The sequence below is a fragment of the Cygnus atratus genome, chromosome 2 (genome assembly GCF_013377495.2).
Source record: "Cygnus atratus isolate AKBS03 ecotype Queensland, Australia chromosome 2, CAtr_DNAZoo_HiC_assembly, whole genome shotgun sequence".
NCBI classification, from domain to species: Eukaryota; Metazoa; Chordata; class Aves; order Anseriformes; family Anatidae; genus Cygnus; species Cygnus atratus.
In genome coordinates this window covers 9261879-9282084 of record NC_066363.1, presented here as the reverse complement: position 1 = coordinate 9282084, position 20206 = coordinate 9261879, and the positions used below count along the sequence as shown (strand labels likewise).

Genomic DNA, 20206 nt, shown 5'->3' with positions numbered 1-20206 from the left:
GCGAGGCTGAGTGATGTTGAGTGAATTTAGTGGTACCTCCTTGGTCCAGTTTGTGCTTAAGGCTTTGTAGATCCTGTAGTCTTGAGCAACAGGTTTGCTTTCACATGGTTGTATATTGGACCACAATAAGATGTGGCTGAAAAAAAAATCACGCTCTTAGTGTTAATACAATCAGAATGACATTCTGTATAAATACCTTCTACCACCAAACCTTTCTTAGTGTATTTTAGGTCATCCAGAAATATGTTTTATAATGTTCTCAGTTGTGTATTTTTTGCTGTGTTAAAAAACCTTTATGAAAATAATTGCTGCCTTGGAGTTTTTTTTTTTTTGTGAAAAGCAGTGGTAGTGGTTTTTTTTTCCCCGTTGTTAGTAATGTTACATTGTTTTTGTAGGAAGATTTTTTTTTTTTACTGTTTTCAATAAAGTTAGTGTGATTCATAGTGGGGGTTTTTTCTTTTATTAATTGAAGCAATGAAGAAAACTTGTGCTATTCTAAATTACTCTGTCAGTAGTTGGTGTGAATGGTTGCATTCCTACCTTCCCATCCTATTCCCCCCTCCCCATTTGATGTACTTTTGAGGTTCCCAGTTTTTCTTAAAGTTACGTGTACGGCATGTGATGGAGATTCGTGTACACTCAGAGTTATTGCAGCCCTGTTCTTAAGGCAGACATGCAATTAATTCAAACACCACTTCAAGGAAGTGGGGTTTGTTTATAGAAGAATATCCTAATTTTATAACGTACAAGTTATTTTCAATACTTTAACAGTCTGACTAAAGTGCAATTTTTATATATTAAAAACCTTACCACGTTTCTTAAACTATTTGAAACTAAAACAGATTCAGACTTTCTGTACTGTTTCACTAGAGACTTTAGTCTTTTTATATTTTTATTTTTTAAGAAAAGTTCAAGCACCATACAACTCAACTGGAAAGGACCTGCAGACATCCATTCAATTGCACAGGATCAAAAAATCTTGTTAGGGACTGTTTTTTTTTTTTTGACTTCTGTGCTGTCTGTAGGCAATATATTCCAGCGTTTAATTGTCCAAGGTTTCCTAAATGTCAAATGTGAATGGCCCTTGCTATACTTTAACCTTTAAATCGGTTCTCAAACGTCCATTTTGAGCCAACTCTTTTGGCTTGTATCAGCTCTTCTGAGGCTCAAAGGCTGCTGTTCCATTTTTATTCTCTCCTACATAAGAAGTAACCTCCAAGTTCTATCAGCAGTTTGATGCTGGCCTCTCATCCTTTTTGCTTACCTGTGGGACCTTCGTGTGTTTCTAGAAATGCACTGCTCAGAACTGGACACGGTAACCTCCAAGCTTGAGGCCTCAGATGACAGCAGGCATGTCTTCGATAGTTTTTTGTTTGCTTTTGTGGTCTCTTTTGTAACACCATTCATTCATACTGAACAAATATATATTTCTGGATGTTTTTCTAGACAAAGCCTATATATTGCTACATTGATACGGGCTCAGAGGGATTGCTCTGAGGGCTGGAGCACCTCTCCTGTGAAGAGAAGCTCAGAGAGCTGGGGTTGTTCAGCCTGGAGACAAGGAGGCTCTGGTGAGACCTTATAGGCCTCCTTTTTAGGTACTAGAAGTCTGGTACAGGAAAGCTGGGGAGGGAGGAGGGACTTTCTGTCAGGAGTGTAGTGATAGGACAAGGGGGAATGGCTTTAAACTGAAAAAGGGGAGATTTAGATTAGATATTGGGAAGAAATTCTTCACTATGAGGGTGGTGAGGCCCTGGCCCAGGCTGCCCAGAGGAGCTGTGGCTGCCCCATCCCTGGCAGTGCCCAAGGCCAGGCTGGATGGGGCTGGGGGCAGCCTGGGCTGCTGGGAGGGGTCCCTGCCCATGGCAGGGGGTGGCAGTGGGTGGTCCTTAAGGTCCCTTCTCAACCCCAAGCATTCTTTGATACTATACACAGGGTTATTCCTATTTAAGTGTATATTTGCTCTTGGACTTTGAATTGTATTGCACTTGTAGACCAACTTTATTTCTTCTGATACTGGTATTCCAAAGCCTGCTCATTAAAGTATCACGTAGGAGAGTTTCTGAAGTCTTAAAGTGTGACACTTCATGGGTTCTGCTACATCTGTGGGGCTGTATCCTGTTGCACAAATGAACTAAATTGGCTTGATATTTTTTTTTTTCTTGGCAAAGCCCATGTCACATACTAGTTCTTTTTAAGTAGCACGTTACCAGTATTTTTTAGGAAACAAAGTGAAACTGTGCAGATCCTCAGGATTTCTTTTTCCCATCCCTGGTTTCAAGATAGGTTTATCAATTACTAGTCCTTTAGTGTGTCACACATTCTCCAGAAATTCTTAACAATAACCATCTCTGAAACCCCTATAGACAGCTTTCTGGCTGCCTTTCAGTTGAGTTATTAACCAGCTGATCTGTAGAACCCATAGAAACAGAACACAGTACCTGTGCTGCAAAACATCAGGCATAAAAACACACAGGTAAGGGCTAACAGGGGTGTTTTGCTGAAGGAACACAATGCTGAAATCAACTTTGCATCATCTTTGGGGAGGATGGGACTGACGGAGGGAGAAGAAAAATGCTGAGACAAAAGGTGAAACTGAATATAAAAGTGAAGTAACAGCACCCTTCTAATTTTTATTTCTCTAAATACAGAGTGAATACCATAGTACATATAAAAACTGTTTGTTCTTGAAAGATCTGGATCTGAAAAGGCTCCAAAGTTAGAAGTACATGTGTTGTCACATATGTTCTCCTAGGAAGTTCATTGAGCTATATGGATCAACATTTGAGGACCTTCTTTTGGTAATATGAGCGACATAAAGGGCAAATATGCCGTACTCCCAAGGAAAACTCTTCAAATGCTTGAAGACAGGTATGATGAAACAGATGTGAACAAGAAAGCAGAACAGCCTGTCGTGAAAACTGATTGCTGTTACCAGAAAGGATACTGGCAGGATGAGAAGTCGAACTGAGTGGCATGATACAGATAGGACAGTCAACTATCTCCTGCTGCAATGCCTAAATAAACAAAATAAAAACAACGACAACACAAAAACCTGTAGAATAGCGAAACAATAGAATATAAATATATCAGCAAGATTGCTAATTAGGTTTGTCAAAATTTGAACATTCTAAGAACATTTTCACTCAATTTTGTCTAGGGTCTTTTTGGGATATTTAATGGAATAGAAGAGAGATGCTGCTGAAGTATGAGTAAATCTCTGAACTGTAAAACTTTTTTTTTTTTAACATCCCTGATTTGAAATAGGTTATATTAAAAAAAAAAACACAAAGAAAAGGAATCAAGAAAATCATAGTTGTGCTGAAGATTGCTGTGCCTTAAAAGAGCAAATAAACTTATATAAGAGTGCAGAACTTCTTGGTTTTAAACAAACAAACAAAGTCCACCAACCTGCATCTGGATCTTCTCCCAGTCATTTTCACTTATAAACATCTCTTTTCCTTCCACCTGCTGAAACACATCTCGACTTGCAGCTATAGTGGAATCTATCACGGAAAAAAAATCATCTAGGTTTATGTCATAAGAACTCAACAGATGATTACTGATCTGTTGAACCTGAAAGGAAAAGTGACCTGTTAGACCTGGAGTTGCTTACGAACAGTTCATATGTGGAATTATCAGCTCTTGGACAAGAGGGCCTCGTTAGCTACATGATCTACAGAATCTTGTTACAATTTTAGCTGGTGTCCAGTGCTGATTTAAAGGTTAGGAACATCAAGTCCCCCGCCTCTACTGATGGACTATTATACTTTGGGAAAAAAACACAGTTTTGAATGAACTTTCTGAAGATAGATGTAGCATTCTTAACCCATTGGGTGGAGCAGAGAGAGTACAGCTGTGTTATAGTGAAAGACTGCATAGAAATTTCTCTTGTTGCTACCACACTATCTTGAAGTTTTGTAGGGAGTCACACGAGTTTTAGACTTGGCTGTGGAGAGACTGCCTGTAAATAGTTAAAGCAGTTTTGTAAAGCACTGCCTGGTCATGTTACAGGTGTTGGAATGTGACCCTTCCTCTCCATACATTTCCTTTGAGTGAAAACTCAATAGGAAAACAGTGAGCCATCTTTTCAGGGAGGAAGGGGTGGGAAGCGAGGGGTGAGGTAGTAGGAGTTGTCAAGGTCAGGCACCTCACTGGTGCCTGAACACTTTCTTATTGCTTCATTTTACTTTTCTTGGCAGCTTTTTATACTAGGACATGCTCCCTTACAACTGCTAAAGTGACCTTTCATAGCATACATCAGAGTATTCAAGGCAAACTTTTCTAGACCTGAGGGACACAAGAAGCCAACTCCCTCCTCTGCCTGCCCCCTTAGAACTTAATGTTCTAAGTTATCATTCAAACTTTGAACTTCCTGTTTCTTTCTCAAACATGAAAAAAACATAGTAGCAATTTTTTTTAATAATATATTCACATAATGTATGAGAACGTGTTCCAGTGAAACCCGTTGTTTTCTCAATAGAGACTTCAAGGAGACAAATATTGCAAGTGTCCAGATGAGAGAAATCTTGAAAACCATCACATAAGATGGGTTATTTGGTTCTTGCTGTTAGCTTTGATCCTGTGTATTCTTTTTATTTTACAGTTTAATTTGGTGATAGCTGAGACCTATTATGACTTGCTGTATTTGCAAGTGATCTCTAGCACAACAGCATATTGTGAAAGGACGTATCCACCTGTCAGTGCCAATTGGGCTTAGCTAAAGTGTTACGTGATGCTGATGTGTGAACTTAGTGTAACTAAATAAAAATGAAATTCCTCTGAGACTCCCTGCATGGTGTATGCATATAAATCACAGCCTGATATGAAACGAAGCAGTACTTACGAATTTTGTGGGAGAAATTCTATATCTAGCAGAGAGCAGATGGGTAATCTTGTGCTTCCTTCATGATTGCTCACCGACAAGGAAGAAAAAGGTAATTCTGTTCCATGCAAACACGCACACTGACCTTTAGTGGTATGTGTAAAACAAAAAATAAACAAAAATCCCACCACAGGCCTCCTTCAATATTTACACTATGTGGTTTCCAAACAATCCCAAATAATGACTGAGATGTGAAATACCAATGCACTACACTTAATCAGAGTCGGTCTTCGATGGCTTGAGGTGATTATATATTTAACAAAAACTAGGAATGTCGCTGCTTAATTTGAACTGTTGTTACCTAAGTTCTAAAACTGGATCTGCATTGGTCCTGATTTATGCTCAGTCTTAATTTATGTCAGTATCAAACTTGAACAGACCTGAATTGTTTTCATAAGAAAGCTAGGGCAATGTAATGGGAAGCTAGAGCAGCCATGAAGATGCTTTATCTTTCACTGAGAGCCTCTCAGGACTCAAAATTTGAGGGAAAACAACCACATTTTAACTTGGCCCTGGTCCAGCATCTATTTCTGCAAATCTGAGAGCAACACAAACAGCATGTGGTCAGCTCCAGGACTTGGTCTGTCTTTGTGAACTACAGTATTACTCGACAGACCGCTGAGGAAAATTAACCAACAATGAGAGCAGAAAGCAGGAGGCAGAGAAAGTGGCTGGGATTGCATTAAACTAAGTAGTGCCCACTTTCTTTCTGTGCCTGCACTGTTTGTTCCCTTTTCCCTCAGCAGGGAGAAGCCCTCCACTTCTCTGAGCTCTCACTTGTGTTTCTCTAGCCCATTTCACTAAGTGATCCTGAGAGTCCCCCTCATGAGCTTCCTTGCACAGAAACTGTAAAAATAGAGAGGAACATTCCTGCCTAAGACAGTGTTCTATTAAGTTCCCCTGCTGCTAAGATACTATCTGCTTTGAGCTACTCCTGTATTTTCTGCAACATGACCTGACCCAACCCATATTCATCAAACAGCAAATAGAGTCCAGGTCTGGGAAGGAAAAAATTGAAACTGAAACATAACTCAAAATTTATGTTAACTGGCAAAACAGTACTGTCAAAATGTACAGAAAGGAATAAGCATTTTGTATAAATTGCTAATGTTATATTGTGTTCTAACATTTAAATATTAAATCTTGCTGTGTCCTACTGCATAACATGGAATACTTTTTTTTTCCCCCAGATCTGAAACTAATTGAATTTATTTCTGAAAATGCCATACTAGTGTATTGCATCTGTGACTTCTTACAACTTGAACAGCATGGCATAAACAGAATATTTGAAATACTCTGTTGATATGCAAAACTACATCAGTCATCTATACAGCAGCATAAGACTATGATAAAATAAAACGACAAAACAAAGCACCGATGTGAACTTTGTCCACAGGGAAGCCTTTTTAAGTGATCCAATGTCTGCAAATTGCTTACTAATGTGTTGACTTATGGCAACCCTCAAAAGTAAAACGAAAAGGCTGGAATTTACAGCATATCAATGAATCAGTTGATAAGCTTTTACTGGTTTAATATCCTCCTCTTTTTGCTGCTTGGAGCCACTTCAAGTTAGCAACAGAATGTTTACCATCTCCGTGTGATAAAGGAAGTCAAACGACTAAACAAATTCCAGGACCATTATACTGTTTGGTGAGATTTAAATTAAAATCGTTGGGAGAAATCACGTGGAGGGGGAGGAAGAAACTAAAGCCAGCTACACCATTTCACAGTGACTTACCTTGCTTCCTAAACAATGGTCAACATATTTAGCAAAGCTGAAGAAAATGTAATGCATTTGAAAAGATTTAATTGCACCAATAAAAGGCTATATACCACAATTAAATGGCATACACAAGTGACGTTTATAGAAAAGATCAAAGAAATTCACTACCTAACATGCTGAAGCAACACCCTACTTTCTGCATATACTAGTGCTAAAAAAGCAGCATAGTTTGGTTTCTGGCCTTTCTTATCTCCTTTGATCTAGATTATTAAAAAATTTAATCATAGGTGTAATAAGGGCTACTGTATGACCCTGAAACAAGTAATGTATGTCCTTCTAGAACTAATATTTCAGACATCATTTTTTTTTTATTTTGTGATATTTATTTAAGAGTATGAAACCTGACATTTAACCTTTGTCATCCTTCCAGAAGAAGGGGGGTTATTAAAATTTTGATTTTTTTTTTCCAGTTGTGATGCTGTTTGATTATGCTAACATTTAGGAAGTGACATTTTAAAAGCACAGCACAAGCTTGAGAGGCAAAATTTATTTTAGAAAAGCTTTTTAGCTTCTGGAAATGGATAGCTCCTTGTGAAAAATTTCTCTAGTGTTTTCATCAACCAACACTTAAAAGTATAAGAGCTAACAGTAGGAAAACTCATCTACAATTCCCACTTGAGAGCCACTAAGAAAAATGAATGTATATCCTTTAATTGTAATTGGTACTGAATTCATTTAAACCTAGCTAATCCATATAAGACGACTTTATAAGTTTATTCTTAATAGAACATGAAGAATTAGTTCCAATTTTGTTCCCTACAAAATAGTGAAGTGTTATGTATGAGAATTATTTCCTAATGCTTAAAACTATACATGGACACAATCTTAAAAGAAGATTATCCCATGGCTTACTATCATCTGATAAAAAGTGAGCAGTTTTATCTGTTTGTTTCTTCCTTAAAACTGTTACCTAAGATAGGGTCTCTAAAAGCTAGCCCATTGTAGGTAGCTTAATAGACAGCTATTGCAGACATCAGAAGTCTGGTGAGAAAAAAAATAATTTAACCAATAGCACTCAGCTGAACTTTCAGCACATTTAGAAGCTTTCTTCAGCTTCCCATTACTGGGACATTGTGTGTAACTAAGCATGGTATCTTGAGCCTACAGAAGGTTGATAACCTTGTTGGGAAAGAGGCATACAACATTGTTCCCCAGTCCTCCATGCAGAAAAATCTGTTTCTGTTGTCTGTTCTCATCATGCTACTTGAGGACAGTCACAAGCCAAAGTATTCACTTCTTTCAAACTTAAACGCTTAAGTACTTTCATGTGTAACATTAGCCTTCTTCAGTTACCCCCATTTCTGTTTTCAACTAAAGAAGGACTTTGCATTAACTACAAGGCAGCACAGCAACCACTGAACTGTCTGAGTAGCCAGGCTGAGAGCAGTATTTCCTGTCTCCCATTGCCACCAGCACCACAGAAGCAGAACAGCGGTATCAATTTCGTTGCAACAGTCTGCAAGATCATCTGTAGGGTATCCATCATACATACATATCAGACATAAATGTATAATACAGCAAGAGAGGGTCCCTGCCTCCAAAGCTGTGCTCTAACAGGATACAACCAAATAATGTGGCAAACGATGAAAGGATAGACAGTAAGAAGCATTTTTCTGCAAGCGCTCTTCTATTTGAATATAGTATTGATTAAAAAACCAAAACAAAACACAAACAACCAACAATAAAAAATAAACCAGATTGATTCAAGTATTGGTTTAAACCTACCACTGATTTAGCTTGCAATGTGGGTTATTTTCCTAGTTGTAAGCACTGGCTACATTGAAATTAATGTGTTGTGGGGCTTTGTTAATCTCTGTTCATCAGGCTGTTTCGTAACCTGGACTGGAAGATGGCATCTCTCGCTGTCTGAGGGATGGTCTTGTAATTGTTCACCAGAGTGTTTTTTGTTACTGAAAAGTTGCATTGGATTGACTGTTATTAAACTGGGAAAGGTGGGAAATTGGCAAAGAACTTGAGGATAGCACTGGGACTTTGCAGCTGCATGCTTAAAGGGATGCAGGGTCACTGCAAAATCCTTGTACCTGATACGGCCTAATTTGTATGGGGTCAGGACCCCAATTTATTATAGTCTGACTTGCATTTCAGCAGAAGTTAGAGAAGAGCAAATCTACAGGATGGAACTATCCAGTTCCGTGCTGAGTGAAGGAACACTGAGAGTGTAAGGAGGATATGATTGTTTATGCATTTATTTGTTTCTTCCCTAACTACACCCCCTCATGGGTAACAGATTACTGTGATTTATCAGAAAGGGAAGGGAAATAGAGACTCACAAAAAGCCTTGTTGTTGTTGGCCAAGGCAAAAGGCAGGCCTTAAATTATTTTTCCTGCTTTTACCTTGAAAAGAGGGTGGCTTGAGGAGACTAACAGAACAACAGAGTGTTTCCAGTGCTGCTTGCTTGGTACAAGCGACAAGGAATAAATGAAAAAGTAGAGAGCAGATACTCAAGAGTTTTGATTTAAGGCAGCTGAATCACATCAAAGAAATGGACCACAGAAGTGAGTCCAACATACCTTTCCCTCAAAGAACTGTTTTCTTAGTTTGCTGTTTTTAGGAGGCACAGTTTTTCTCAAGTTTTTATACCATTTTCTAACAATATATCCCCTCCGGGAGGCTTGAATTCTGTAAGAAACAGGATTGTTCAAGAAGAGGAAAATTATATAATTTTAGTATTTACATGAAACAATCATTTTACATTTTTTTCCCCCAAACATTAGCTTCTGTACTGCATTCATTCTGTCTAGTTTCTTATTAAAGTTTTAACAAATTTGGAACATTATTTGGAAATAAGTATCATCCAGTGATGATGCCTCTAGCAGAAGTAGGGCTTACCTAATAGCACACTTTATTTTATACAAGCGGGCCCCATCATGTATTACTCTGGTCTGGTACTGCTTTTTCCTACACATAGGAAAAGACTTTTTACCTGTAAATTTTTCAAAGGCTTTCAGGCATGCCTGAAAAAAATAACTGCAATTAATTACAATATATTTGATATCATTGGAACATGCAAAACTGGTTGGATTACAGAATGTAAAAGGTTCATGCAACAATCTATGAAAACTATATAGAATGTTTATTTTTATAATTAAAATATTAGAGAAATTTGCAAATGTAAATATATTGCTATGCGTTTTTTTTTTTTAAGCTATGAGGTTTTTTTTTGGTATACAAATACAGTTACAAACTATGATTTCCCATACAGCTTTAAATAGATAATAAAATGGAATGAAGGGACTCATCATAAAATAGCCTTAAGTTATATTTCTTACTGTAAGAATCTGGAAACAAAATTATTTCTCAAGATTATATTTAATTCATTAAGATATTCACTTAAGTAGTTTAACACACATATATGTTTGAACTGTTAAACAAAAGCATACTCACTTTATGAAATACATGGGAACATGAAAGCAGCACTTATTTTACCAAGGAAAAAAACACAAACCCAACTTAAAGCCATTATAAAAGCTGAAAAGTAAAAAATGTTGACAACAAGAAAAATTCTGACTGCCTGAAAGGTCATCACTTTCTTTCTGTGACCATTGCATTCTTTCTGGTGAAAATAAAATTAGTCTTCTATACAAATTACTTAATAAATAACAGCTTAAACCAATTTGTGAATTTTTGCATTGACAACACATGGAGTGGCAGAAAGTAAGAAATGCCAACTGCCATTGACTTGAGCAAACGATTACGGAACAAGTACTTAAAATGAAAGCTGATTATTTTTTTTCTGTTTTCCCCATAAAGACGTTAAATTTCAAGAAGTGATATACATCAAATGCAGCATTTCACACATACAAAAAAGAAAAAAAAAGAAAAAAAGAAAAAAAAGAAAAAAAAGAAAAAAAAAAGAGAAAGCATGTTCACAGGCTACAAGAAAACTTCACCTTTATCTGACCTAAATTCCCACCAAATGCTGATGATCTCCATCCTGACAAAAGATACAGAGTTGGACAAAAAAGGCAGTTGGCTCTTAGAGGAAGGAAAAACTGGGAAAGGAGTGAAAACCAGAACAAGTAGTGTGCACTATTGAGCTTGCAAACACAAAAGGATTAATGGCTAGCAGCCAGCTGAAGGAAAAGCTTTCAGATACAGTGGCTTTTTTCCCTTGAGGGATGAAAGCTAACGAAACACTAAGGACAAAAAGAATTCCAGAGGCATTTCCCTTTTTGTGCCAAATCTAAAGTAACCTTCTTAATGAGTGCTGTCTTTTGCTCTCTCTTGTCAAGCTTTAGACTTCTAGGTAGCCAGAAATTGGCAGAATGGTCTTTTGCCAGATCCATCCCACCTGTCTTTGGACAATTGTACACCTCCAGTTAATGTTGATGTAAAAGGAAGCAACTCCATTTAAGGTTATTAAAGACCTTGATTCACATCACAGACTTGGCTGTAAAAAATCTTAAAGGAAAACAAATTAAAAAGGGGGAAGAGGCAGAAAAGAAGCACCCTGAAACACACTGTGGAAAGAAACTTGCAAGCAGTTCAGGTAATTCTTCTAATTACCATCATCGCCTCTCAGGAGCTGCACTCCTCTTCAATCAGTCATTTGTCCCTTTTGCTTAACATTTTCAAGATGATACACGAGAGAATCTAATAAAGCATGATGCTACACACATGGCCACCAAGGTAAAATGCAAGCGTTCATTCAGATAACTGAAGTAAGTGACGGAATGGTATTAAGAGTACACCTACTTCCATTTTCCACAGAGAAATAACTATTGAATTAAACTACAAAGTAATAAAACTTGTGAGAAAACAAAACATATCTGAACATATCTGAAATTGTATAATTAGTGAATATTTACCATTCTGATGAGCAAAGGATAAGATCAGATCTAACAGGAGTTTAAATGGAGCAAAAAAATAGCCTATATTTGCTTTGCAAGAGCAGACAAAAATTGCTGACTGCCTTCTCCTCTACTGTCATAACATCATCAGCGATCAAACAGTAGCAACATTTCTCTAACATCTCATTTCCAAAATACTTTCAGAATAGGCCGATAATAGCTAGGTCCAGCTATTAAATACTAGATGGTGTCTTACGGTTGACCTTTTGATTTCCTTCCTTTCCTCCTTCACCTAATGAGTCTTAGCAGTAACTCTGGAAAATCTTAATTAAATTGTGTAGTCCACAGATACGTACCTGAGGCTGAAGTGCAAACTCTTCCCTGCATATTGCACAAGGCTGTATGGAATCCCCATGCTGTACGGATCTCTGCTTTATTTTTGCCCATTCTTCAGCAGTTAGTGGCAAGGAAGGGGGCTCAACTAGTCCTAATTTCTGAGCTGCAGACAGCAATAACAACAAATCACTGAATAATGCCCACTGGCAGATACAGACAATAGCTTTTCTTCATGTGAAATTCGTTGATAATGCATTTATTTAAAAATACTTATACAAATACTTCATATAAATTTATCATCAAACAAACTACTGGCGGGCAACATACTTCCTACTATTAGCTAGCTATTTACTAATTTTGGAACTTCTTTTAATTACAGGATTTATATAGGAATTTTAAAAACGTAAACTTATTTGCTAAGCAATATGAATTTGATACCTGTTCACAGCTATTAAGAGAGGGATAACTAACTAGACAATGTAACAGTGCACAATAACATAATTTCAAATTGTAAGTATAAACCAAATGAGGGGGAATTCATTTGTAATGATTTCTTTAACATTGCATTTCTGTATTCTTGAAATAAAATGAAACATGAATGAAACAGTATAATAAAAAAAGGTGGTGAGAAATGCTGAAGTGTAGTATGACTGTGATGGATGCAAGAGAAGGAGCTTGACAAAATAAAAGAGACGGTCACAGGACACCAATGACAGTGACTTTTTCACAGGTCACCAGTGACTTTTGGTAGCTGATCTAGTCAATCTTAAACAATAACTGTGAGGTGCTTTGCTGAACATCCACAACAAATCCCCACCTTCTCAAAGGAGGACTTAGTGAAAGTATTACAATATTTCCCACCCTACAAATGCCAGATAAAGGCCAGGATCAGTATCTCAGTAGTATAAAAAGGACGCTAGTGGGTACAGCAAAGAATAGATTTTTGTCATCTTTGGATGACCAGAGGAAGCAGCTTGTGTGGACTGACTATAGTCAGTGGATGAATGCCCTAGGTATGTGTAATAAGGCAAAGCATGACTTCATAACAGGACACCAATAGTATTTTCTAAAACCAGAAAGGAAGAGGAACATTAAAGTAAGGAAGAGGAATAGTTAGAATGCAAGCCGATGATGCCTAGATGACAGATTTAGTTGTAAATGGGAAGGGTCAAGTCTTTCATTCACACCAGAGAAAGGATCCTACCAAAATCTTTGCATAGACCTTCCTTATAGCTTCAAACATGCACAACAAATTTGAGTCCATATCTTAGAACAACTGGACGGCTTTGAGATTTCAAGCAATGTCAGCGTACTTTGGAACTACTTGGAAATTCCTTTCTGCACCTAGGGTTTGGTTCACAGGCACACCACCTTGTTACTTTTGTTGCCCTTGTAAAGGTATCAAACCAAATGTCAACCAGTGGTTTTGCAATGCATATAAACCTAAGTAGCAAAAGAAAATTTGAATCAATACCATAAATTGCATTGGTGGTCATATATGAAATATCTTGGCGGCACACTTTCAGTTCCCACACAATGCGATACCTGGAAATGATGGCAGCACATCCACATGTCCGGAAGGGAGCTCACAGCTCTGCCTGTGGGCTATGGGCTACAATTCAAACCTCTCAGTCTCAAGCAGCACTGTGCATACATATTTACAGCACTGTATTTTCAAAACGTAAAATATACTTTAACACTGCATATCATTGTCTTTCAATTCTGGTGCAGTAAAATGTACTCAACTGGTGATACTGATGGTGAAAAATAACGTGAGCTTGAAGAGAATAATGAAAGATCCTGCAAACTTTTTAGATGCTGAACTTTTTAGACTTCTGAACTAGTTTTTAAGTTCAGAACATGTATTTTACTTAAAGCTTATGCACGAATTGCTGAAAGCGGCATCTGAGTGGCAAAAAAAATTCTAACTAGGTGCTTTCTCTCTTGAAGAGTACATGCTGCACAGACCATCCAACTCTTGAAGAGCACATGCTGCTCAGATCACTGTGTTTCTGCTACAAAAGAAGAATCAGATTATAAAATACATGATAAAAGTTCTAGTAAAAACGTATATCAAATTTCATCTGACAGTAATACCTAAGAGTATCAGTGAATAAATAAGGAAACAGGATCCCACTTTGATAGTCCAATATACACAGTGCCAGTCTTTATGATGACAAAAACTGGATATACAGGGAGCGAACAAGATAGCAAACCAGTCACAGCATGAAAGACAGTATCACAACACAAAAAATGCCTGCCCTTGATTTTCTTCCAAGCACTGTGGTCAGAGACTGTTTTAGGGAAGACAATGAGATGGCTTTGTGGAAAGCCGTTTGTATACGCCCGGGGTAAAAAAAAAAAAGCTTATTAAAAACTTTCACAAGTGGATGATTAAAGCTGCCAAATAGGAAGAGATTGGAGGCAAAACCTAACTTCTAAATAATATAAATCAGATGGGATATTTGTGAGGGACAGGTTATACAGGTGCTTAGAAGGAAAGCTTTTATACAGCGTAGTTGATGAAGGAAAACTGGCAGCAGGACACACAAGAAGTGATATGTGGTTGATGCAAATGGCTCTGTGAAGATATTCTTGAAACACCACTTAGAATAAATACAAGTAATGAAAGCCTACCTTTATTACAGCTCAAGACATCCAAGAGTTTTCAGCCTTATGCATCATTTACAAGCTCAACCTATCTGCTGACACACCCATTTTACATCTGAGTTATTTATGTTAAAATGAACATTAGCAAAGTGATTATACACAGTTACCTTCAAACCCTTATTGTTAGCTTTTAGGACTCAAGCCCCTGCTGAGAAAAAAAATAATGATAGAAGCCTCTGAGACTGTTTGATTACCCACAAACTCGAGAAGAGAAAAATGTATTCAACTACGTTTTCAAAGTTGTTTCACAACTGTATGGTTTAAAACAAACAATTCTTCCTAAAAAAAAAAAAAGAAAGCTTAATATAAGCATTATAAATTCATGAGAGATTATAGGTGAAAATACTAATAAGCAAAACACAGAAACAATTGCAATGACTTCTTAAAATCTTTCAGCACATTCTTTGAATCACTTGCACAAACATTCATATGGGACCTCTCAGTCAATGCTGTGATTTAAAGAGAAAATACTTCGTCTTTCTTATAATTGCAGAGAACATGCTCACACTTGGGCTGCATTTTTTCACAACCTTTAGCCTCCATAATCACTCATTATTTATATTTGCCTTAACCCCAGTACTTCTCTGCTGTTCTCCCCCCCCCCATACACTCCTCTTTCAAATTCCTCTTCAAACGGAACCAAAGAAAAAACCCTCTCATCTTTAGAAGTATAACCAAGCAAACATACTAATAATAATCTTGTCTTACTACCTTTGTCCTATCACTTGTTACACTTGCTTGTTGTGTATTATCTTAAGTTACCCTCTTAACCTTCAGATGATTCCAAAAGGCAGATGCCTGTGCTTGTATGGAGCCTCATTGATTTACATGGTTCTCTTTAGAGCTGGGACTACTGTGACAGTTACTACAGCAAAGGCAACATGATCTTCAGAGAGGCCTAAGGGCATTTTTATGAAACAGAATAAATAAAACAATTATTAATGATGATGAAAGTTTATTATGCTTAAAAGTGTAAACTGTTGAGCTGGAAGATTCTTTCAGAGAAGTGTAATCAAGGCAACAAAAAGGATGGAGACAAGATGTTCATGGTAAGAATACTGTAGAAACCTTTAGAAAAGGACAAGAGAAAATGGAAACTGACCACTATGAAGCACATTTGTATTCCTGGTCTGCTAAGATGCTCCATGGCTATGTTTTTTATTTTATTTTATTTTTTTTAAAGCAATATTATCTGTCACTGCTGTACAACTGTATTATTATAATACTATTTAAAAGTGAGTTTTCTCACCAGGCATCATTCCAAGCCCTCACATCTGTGACTTTTATCTTGCTGCATGTTTGCTTCCAAATTTGAAAAAGGTATTTAACTACAGGTGTTAATTCTTCCTGGGTTTAGCCCCAGGACCATTGTAAAAACAAACCTTTTTAACTTTGAGTAAAGGTGGGTATACATTAACACAGAATATATTTAATGCAGCAGTAGTAAATGTCTTTTTACTGAATAAGGAATAAAAGAAACAATTTCAAATAGACGTAAAAATTATCTTATTAGTAATACATTATCCCAAATAAATACAATATTCACTTAACTGATGATTTATTTGAGAATATAAGGTAATGAAAGTTATGATCAAGTCAATATACAAAACTTATTTAAAAAGTGTAAGAGACTAGAATTTTTCTTCCTCAAGATGCACTAGCTGTCATAATGCACCTTCATTGTCATAATAGGTTTTAATACGGTTCAGATATGAAGATGCATTCAAGACACCGATGACAATTTCATTGTTTAAATGACTGTTTACATAATGGCCTAAACTGCTGAAACATATCTGAAAAACAAGACTTTATGCTGTCTAGAACTGAATTATCTTATTGAATGGAAAGTTTAGCTTCCTCATTTTAGTTTATTTTAAGTAAAATGAAATAATTGATGAATCTGAATATAATATATTATATATAATATATTAGGTTTACCTAATGTTAGACGGGGAGGATTGGGATCAAGCACATACTCCCTTTCTGCATCTTTATTTTTGTGGCGAGTGCTCTTTTTTCGTAGTCCAGTATCTACTACTGCTTTGGCCATCTCTTTGTTCACAGGTTTGTAAATGTTTCTGATATTCCTTGACCTTGACTTAAAAGGATCTGCTAATGAAAGATCCTGGAGCTGATGACTGTGTATTATATGATCCTGTAAAGCAACTGCAGAAACTGCCATCCCCTCTCTTTCAGAAAAGTGGCTCTAGAAAGAAAAAAAAAATCTTCCATAGCTATTATTGTAAATGAATTAGAAAGATAATATACCAATTTAAATGAAATTCTGCTCTTAGCCAATGTTTTTGACTTGTCAAAGACTTTTATGCACAAGCAGCTCCTGTACTTGAATTCTAACATACAATTACCATAATGTGAAATCTAAGATTGATGTTTCTGACACATCCTAGTTTTTAACTTATAAAAAGTCAAATGAAATCTTTGATTTATCGTTTATATCAAATAAAATAGCAGTAATTTTTAAGTTTTAATTACTGAACCCATAATTATTATATGCAATAAACTCATTATGGACTATAAAAGTCTGGCATGACCAAACACATTTTATTTCAATTAAAAACAATCCCAAAGGCTATCCTTGTCTTTAGAACACTGACTATAAACAAGAATATATTATTTTTATACAGGTAATGTGTTTATCTATTGCCACATTTCTCCCCACCCTTCTACCTTACTTTAAAAGATGTGAAATCATACCTTGTAAAAACCATGACGCTCCATCAACCGTCTTTAGATGATTCTTCAAAAGTCACGTGGCTCTGTGAACAGAAATGTCCAAGAACGTGAATAACATTTCTCAGCAGAAACAGCCTTGTTAATAGATGAATAGAAACTTACAGTTTTGTTCATTTTCCCCTGGGCCTGTCAGCAGGGAAAACTTAACACCTATTCCATGCACAGAAGTTAACTCTGGGTCCATAAACAAGCCTGTGCCCCTCCCCTGTCAACCTTATCTCAGCCCCAGTGTCTCTCTCTCTGTGCACATATTGTTAAGCAGAACACCTTCAAAACCAGTGGTGGTAATAACAAATTTCAAGTGGACCAAGTTAAAAATACAGCTGTAGCAATAAATCCCATTGAACTGTTTATCACGGACAAGTAAACCAGAGACAGAGTGGCAAAGACAACTTTAGCAACCCCTTTGTGGCCAACACTGCCTTCCCCTTGTGGGTGACCAAGGGGCAGCGGTGCCACCTCCATGGCCCCTCACACTGTGGCGGGATGAGGCGTTGTGCCCTGCCCACCATGGCCCCTCAGCGCCTGCCTCATGGCCAGGCCACCTCACAGCAAACATGCCCCTTCCAGGCCTTGCACTGGCCTTCCTCCCACTCCTTGTTACCTCTCTGACCATTCGGGTCCATACCTCATGGATGTCCCCCCTGTGCCCAGTCTTTGACCACAGACTCACAGTCCCCTCAGCCCGGCTGCTCTGCATTCACCCACAGAAACCTCTGTGCCCCTCATGGTTGTGCCGCGTTGCCCGGCAGAAAAGCAGCCCAGGGGGAGGGGGCAGCAAAATTGTCTTTATTTATTTAAAATTCAGAGCTGTTTTTAACTTGTCAGGTGATAAGGGAGAGGGGAGAGGGGAAGCATTATGATTATCACACACCAAAGGACTTTCTTTGGCAATGGCCTTTTAGTGACACTCTCTGGCTTCTCTCAGAGCTTCCCAGTGGTGGCCACAGGGCTGCACAGCCCATGGCTGGTTGCTGGGGTCAGTGAGGAGCCCTGAGTTGCTGTTGGTCCATGATCTACTGGGGATGAGTTCAGTCATGAGTGGCTCCAGCCTGAGAAACACCGTAAGGGTGATTAATGTGGTAACTATGCCCTAAGTATGGCTGGGAGGGGTTGGAGGCCTTACTTTCTGCTATGGTTATGTGTAGCAGAGTTAGGGTGGCTCATTTGACTTTGGGAACTGTTGGCTTTAAGGGAAGCAATGTTACTGCCATTTTGTGTGACCCATGTTTATAGCAAACATATATAGTCAGCATTATCAAAAAAAAAAATAAATTCTATATGAAGCAAATGGATCAGTAGTATCCATAAGGGTCAAACCAAGGATCTTTGTCACTTAGTACCCTGTCCTCAGCTGTGGTAAGAAGCAGGTGGCTCGAGGAGTTGTGAGAGAGGCTGTCTACAACGACAGTGCCTGCAGGCACTTTGCCAGGCTTCTGAGGATGACTTCCAGAACCAGAAGCAGTGCCTTCATTTGTAATAACGCCTGGTGTGTTTCTTTCAGATCCAGGACCGTGCAAAGGCACTTTTAGCCAGTAGTAGGAGTATGGGCTTCCTCTGGCTGTTTTCCTGGTTGGAGGCTCTTTATCTCCGAAGTGGAGGACAGGTACAGATGCTGCCTTAAGTCCAGGTGTGCTATTTCATTAATCTTTTAGGTTTAAATAGTTTTCAAAGTCCTTTTCAACTGCTACTGACTTGAGAAATTTATTTTCTTGTGGAAGTGACATTTTCCAAGCAGTGAGGCTGTCCTGAGAGTAATCCTTCAAGCAGCATGTAAATGGAGTGATTAATCCACTGGATGCATTTCTTCTCTGTAATTATAAGTAATTACTTTAAATTCAAATCTGCAAATGAGAATACCTCTGTGTACTGTATGAGAAGATGTAAAAAACGACTGAAGTGGCTATCTTTATAATGACGTTAAATCACTGATTGCTTCTAAGGACAAAAAGATAAAATAACAGTTTTTAAAGTGAACTCACAAGTTAGCCTGACACCAAACCTGACTCAGTAATACCATAAAGGGAGATTTTACAATATATACTTCTAAAGATTGATTAGTAAAAAATTGTACTTATCAAATAAAGTAGAAAACTTGTATTTGTGCTGTCTAAAATTTAGGTGAAATTGTAAATGCTGTAATATCTGCAAAAATTATTGCATTGAAAATTGCGTAGAAAAATCATTACTATGTGTCAATTTTAATACAAACATACTGAAAAAGCCTCTGTCATATACATATTTTGGTTTCACTGTTTATGATCCTTGAACTTGATCCAGCATTCTTGTATCTTTTCAGTATTGCATTTTTTTTTCTTCAGGAATCTTTGACTGAGTTTCTTAAAGTTGCTAATAAGCTGTTTTTTTTTTTTAAAAAAAAAAAGTTGCCTTGTTTTCCATTTCTGTCATACCTCATTAAGGTGATCCTATGCACATGTATGCTTAATTAAGGCTCTTAATTAAAATAAGCCTTTAATCCAAAAGTGCTGGGCCTTAACTGAAACTTAGAGAGGGTTAGCATCATCTCTTATTTTGGTTTTCACTGTTACTGTATTTACTACTCTTTCTAAACTGAACTGTTTGCATTAGCCCCATCTGATACATGGCCAGGAAGAAAATGAAATTCATACTGCAGTCTTCTGGAGAGTAACATGCCTCAATGATTACCATTTCTTATTAAGTGCCACCTTTTACCAAGAGCCTCCACTTAAAATGCAAAAGGTTGCTTTAAACACTCGAGGGACATTAACATAATGAACACGCTGCTTATTTTAAAGGTGACTAATAAGTGACTAATAATACCTGTTTTTATCTATGCGTATAATTTTAAAATATAATTGTACATTAAATAGTGCTGAAATCACAGATCCATCTATAATGGGTGTGCTTTACATTTTTTTTTTAATTTTTATTTTTTAGGAAGATTTGTGAAAAAATGAGAATTTTAGCCACAGGTTAGCAGCATT

General features: G+C 37.3%; 1 protein-coding gene across 1 annotated transcript in view; it reads right to left on the bottom strand.

Moving 5' to 3' along the window:
• Positions 1-2777: 2777 nt before the first annotated feature.
• The window catches only part of RNF32 (ring finger protein 32), a 103484-nt gene continuing 86055 nt past the window's right edge, over positions 2778-20206 (bottom strand). The window contains exons 2-9 of the mRNA XM_035570203.1: positions 18584-18875; positions 16425-16692; positions 11833-11979; positions 10075-10106; positions 9520-9644; positions 9201-9309; positions 3412-3576; positions 2778-3017 (exon numbers count right to left, since the gene is read on the bottom strand). Coding sequence (XP_035426096.1) covers positions 2778-3017; positions 3412-3576; positions 9201-9309; positions 9520-9644; positions 10075-10106; positions 11833-11979; positions 16425-16692; positions 18584-18875 — 1378 coding nt within the window. The remainder of the gene's footprint in view (positions 3018-3411; positions 3577-9200; positions 9310-9519; positions 9645-10074; positions 10107-11832; positions 11980-16424; positions 16693-18583; positions 18876-20206) is intronic.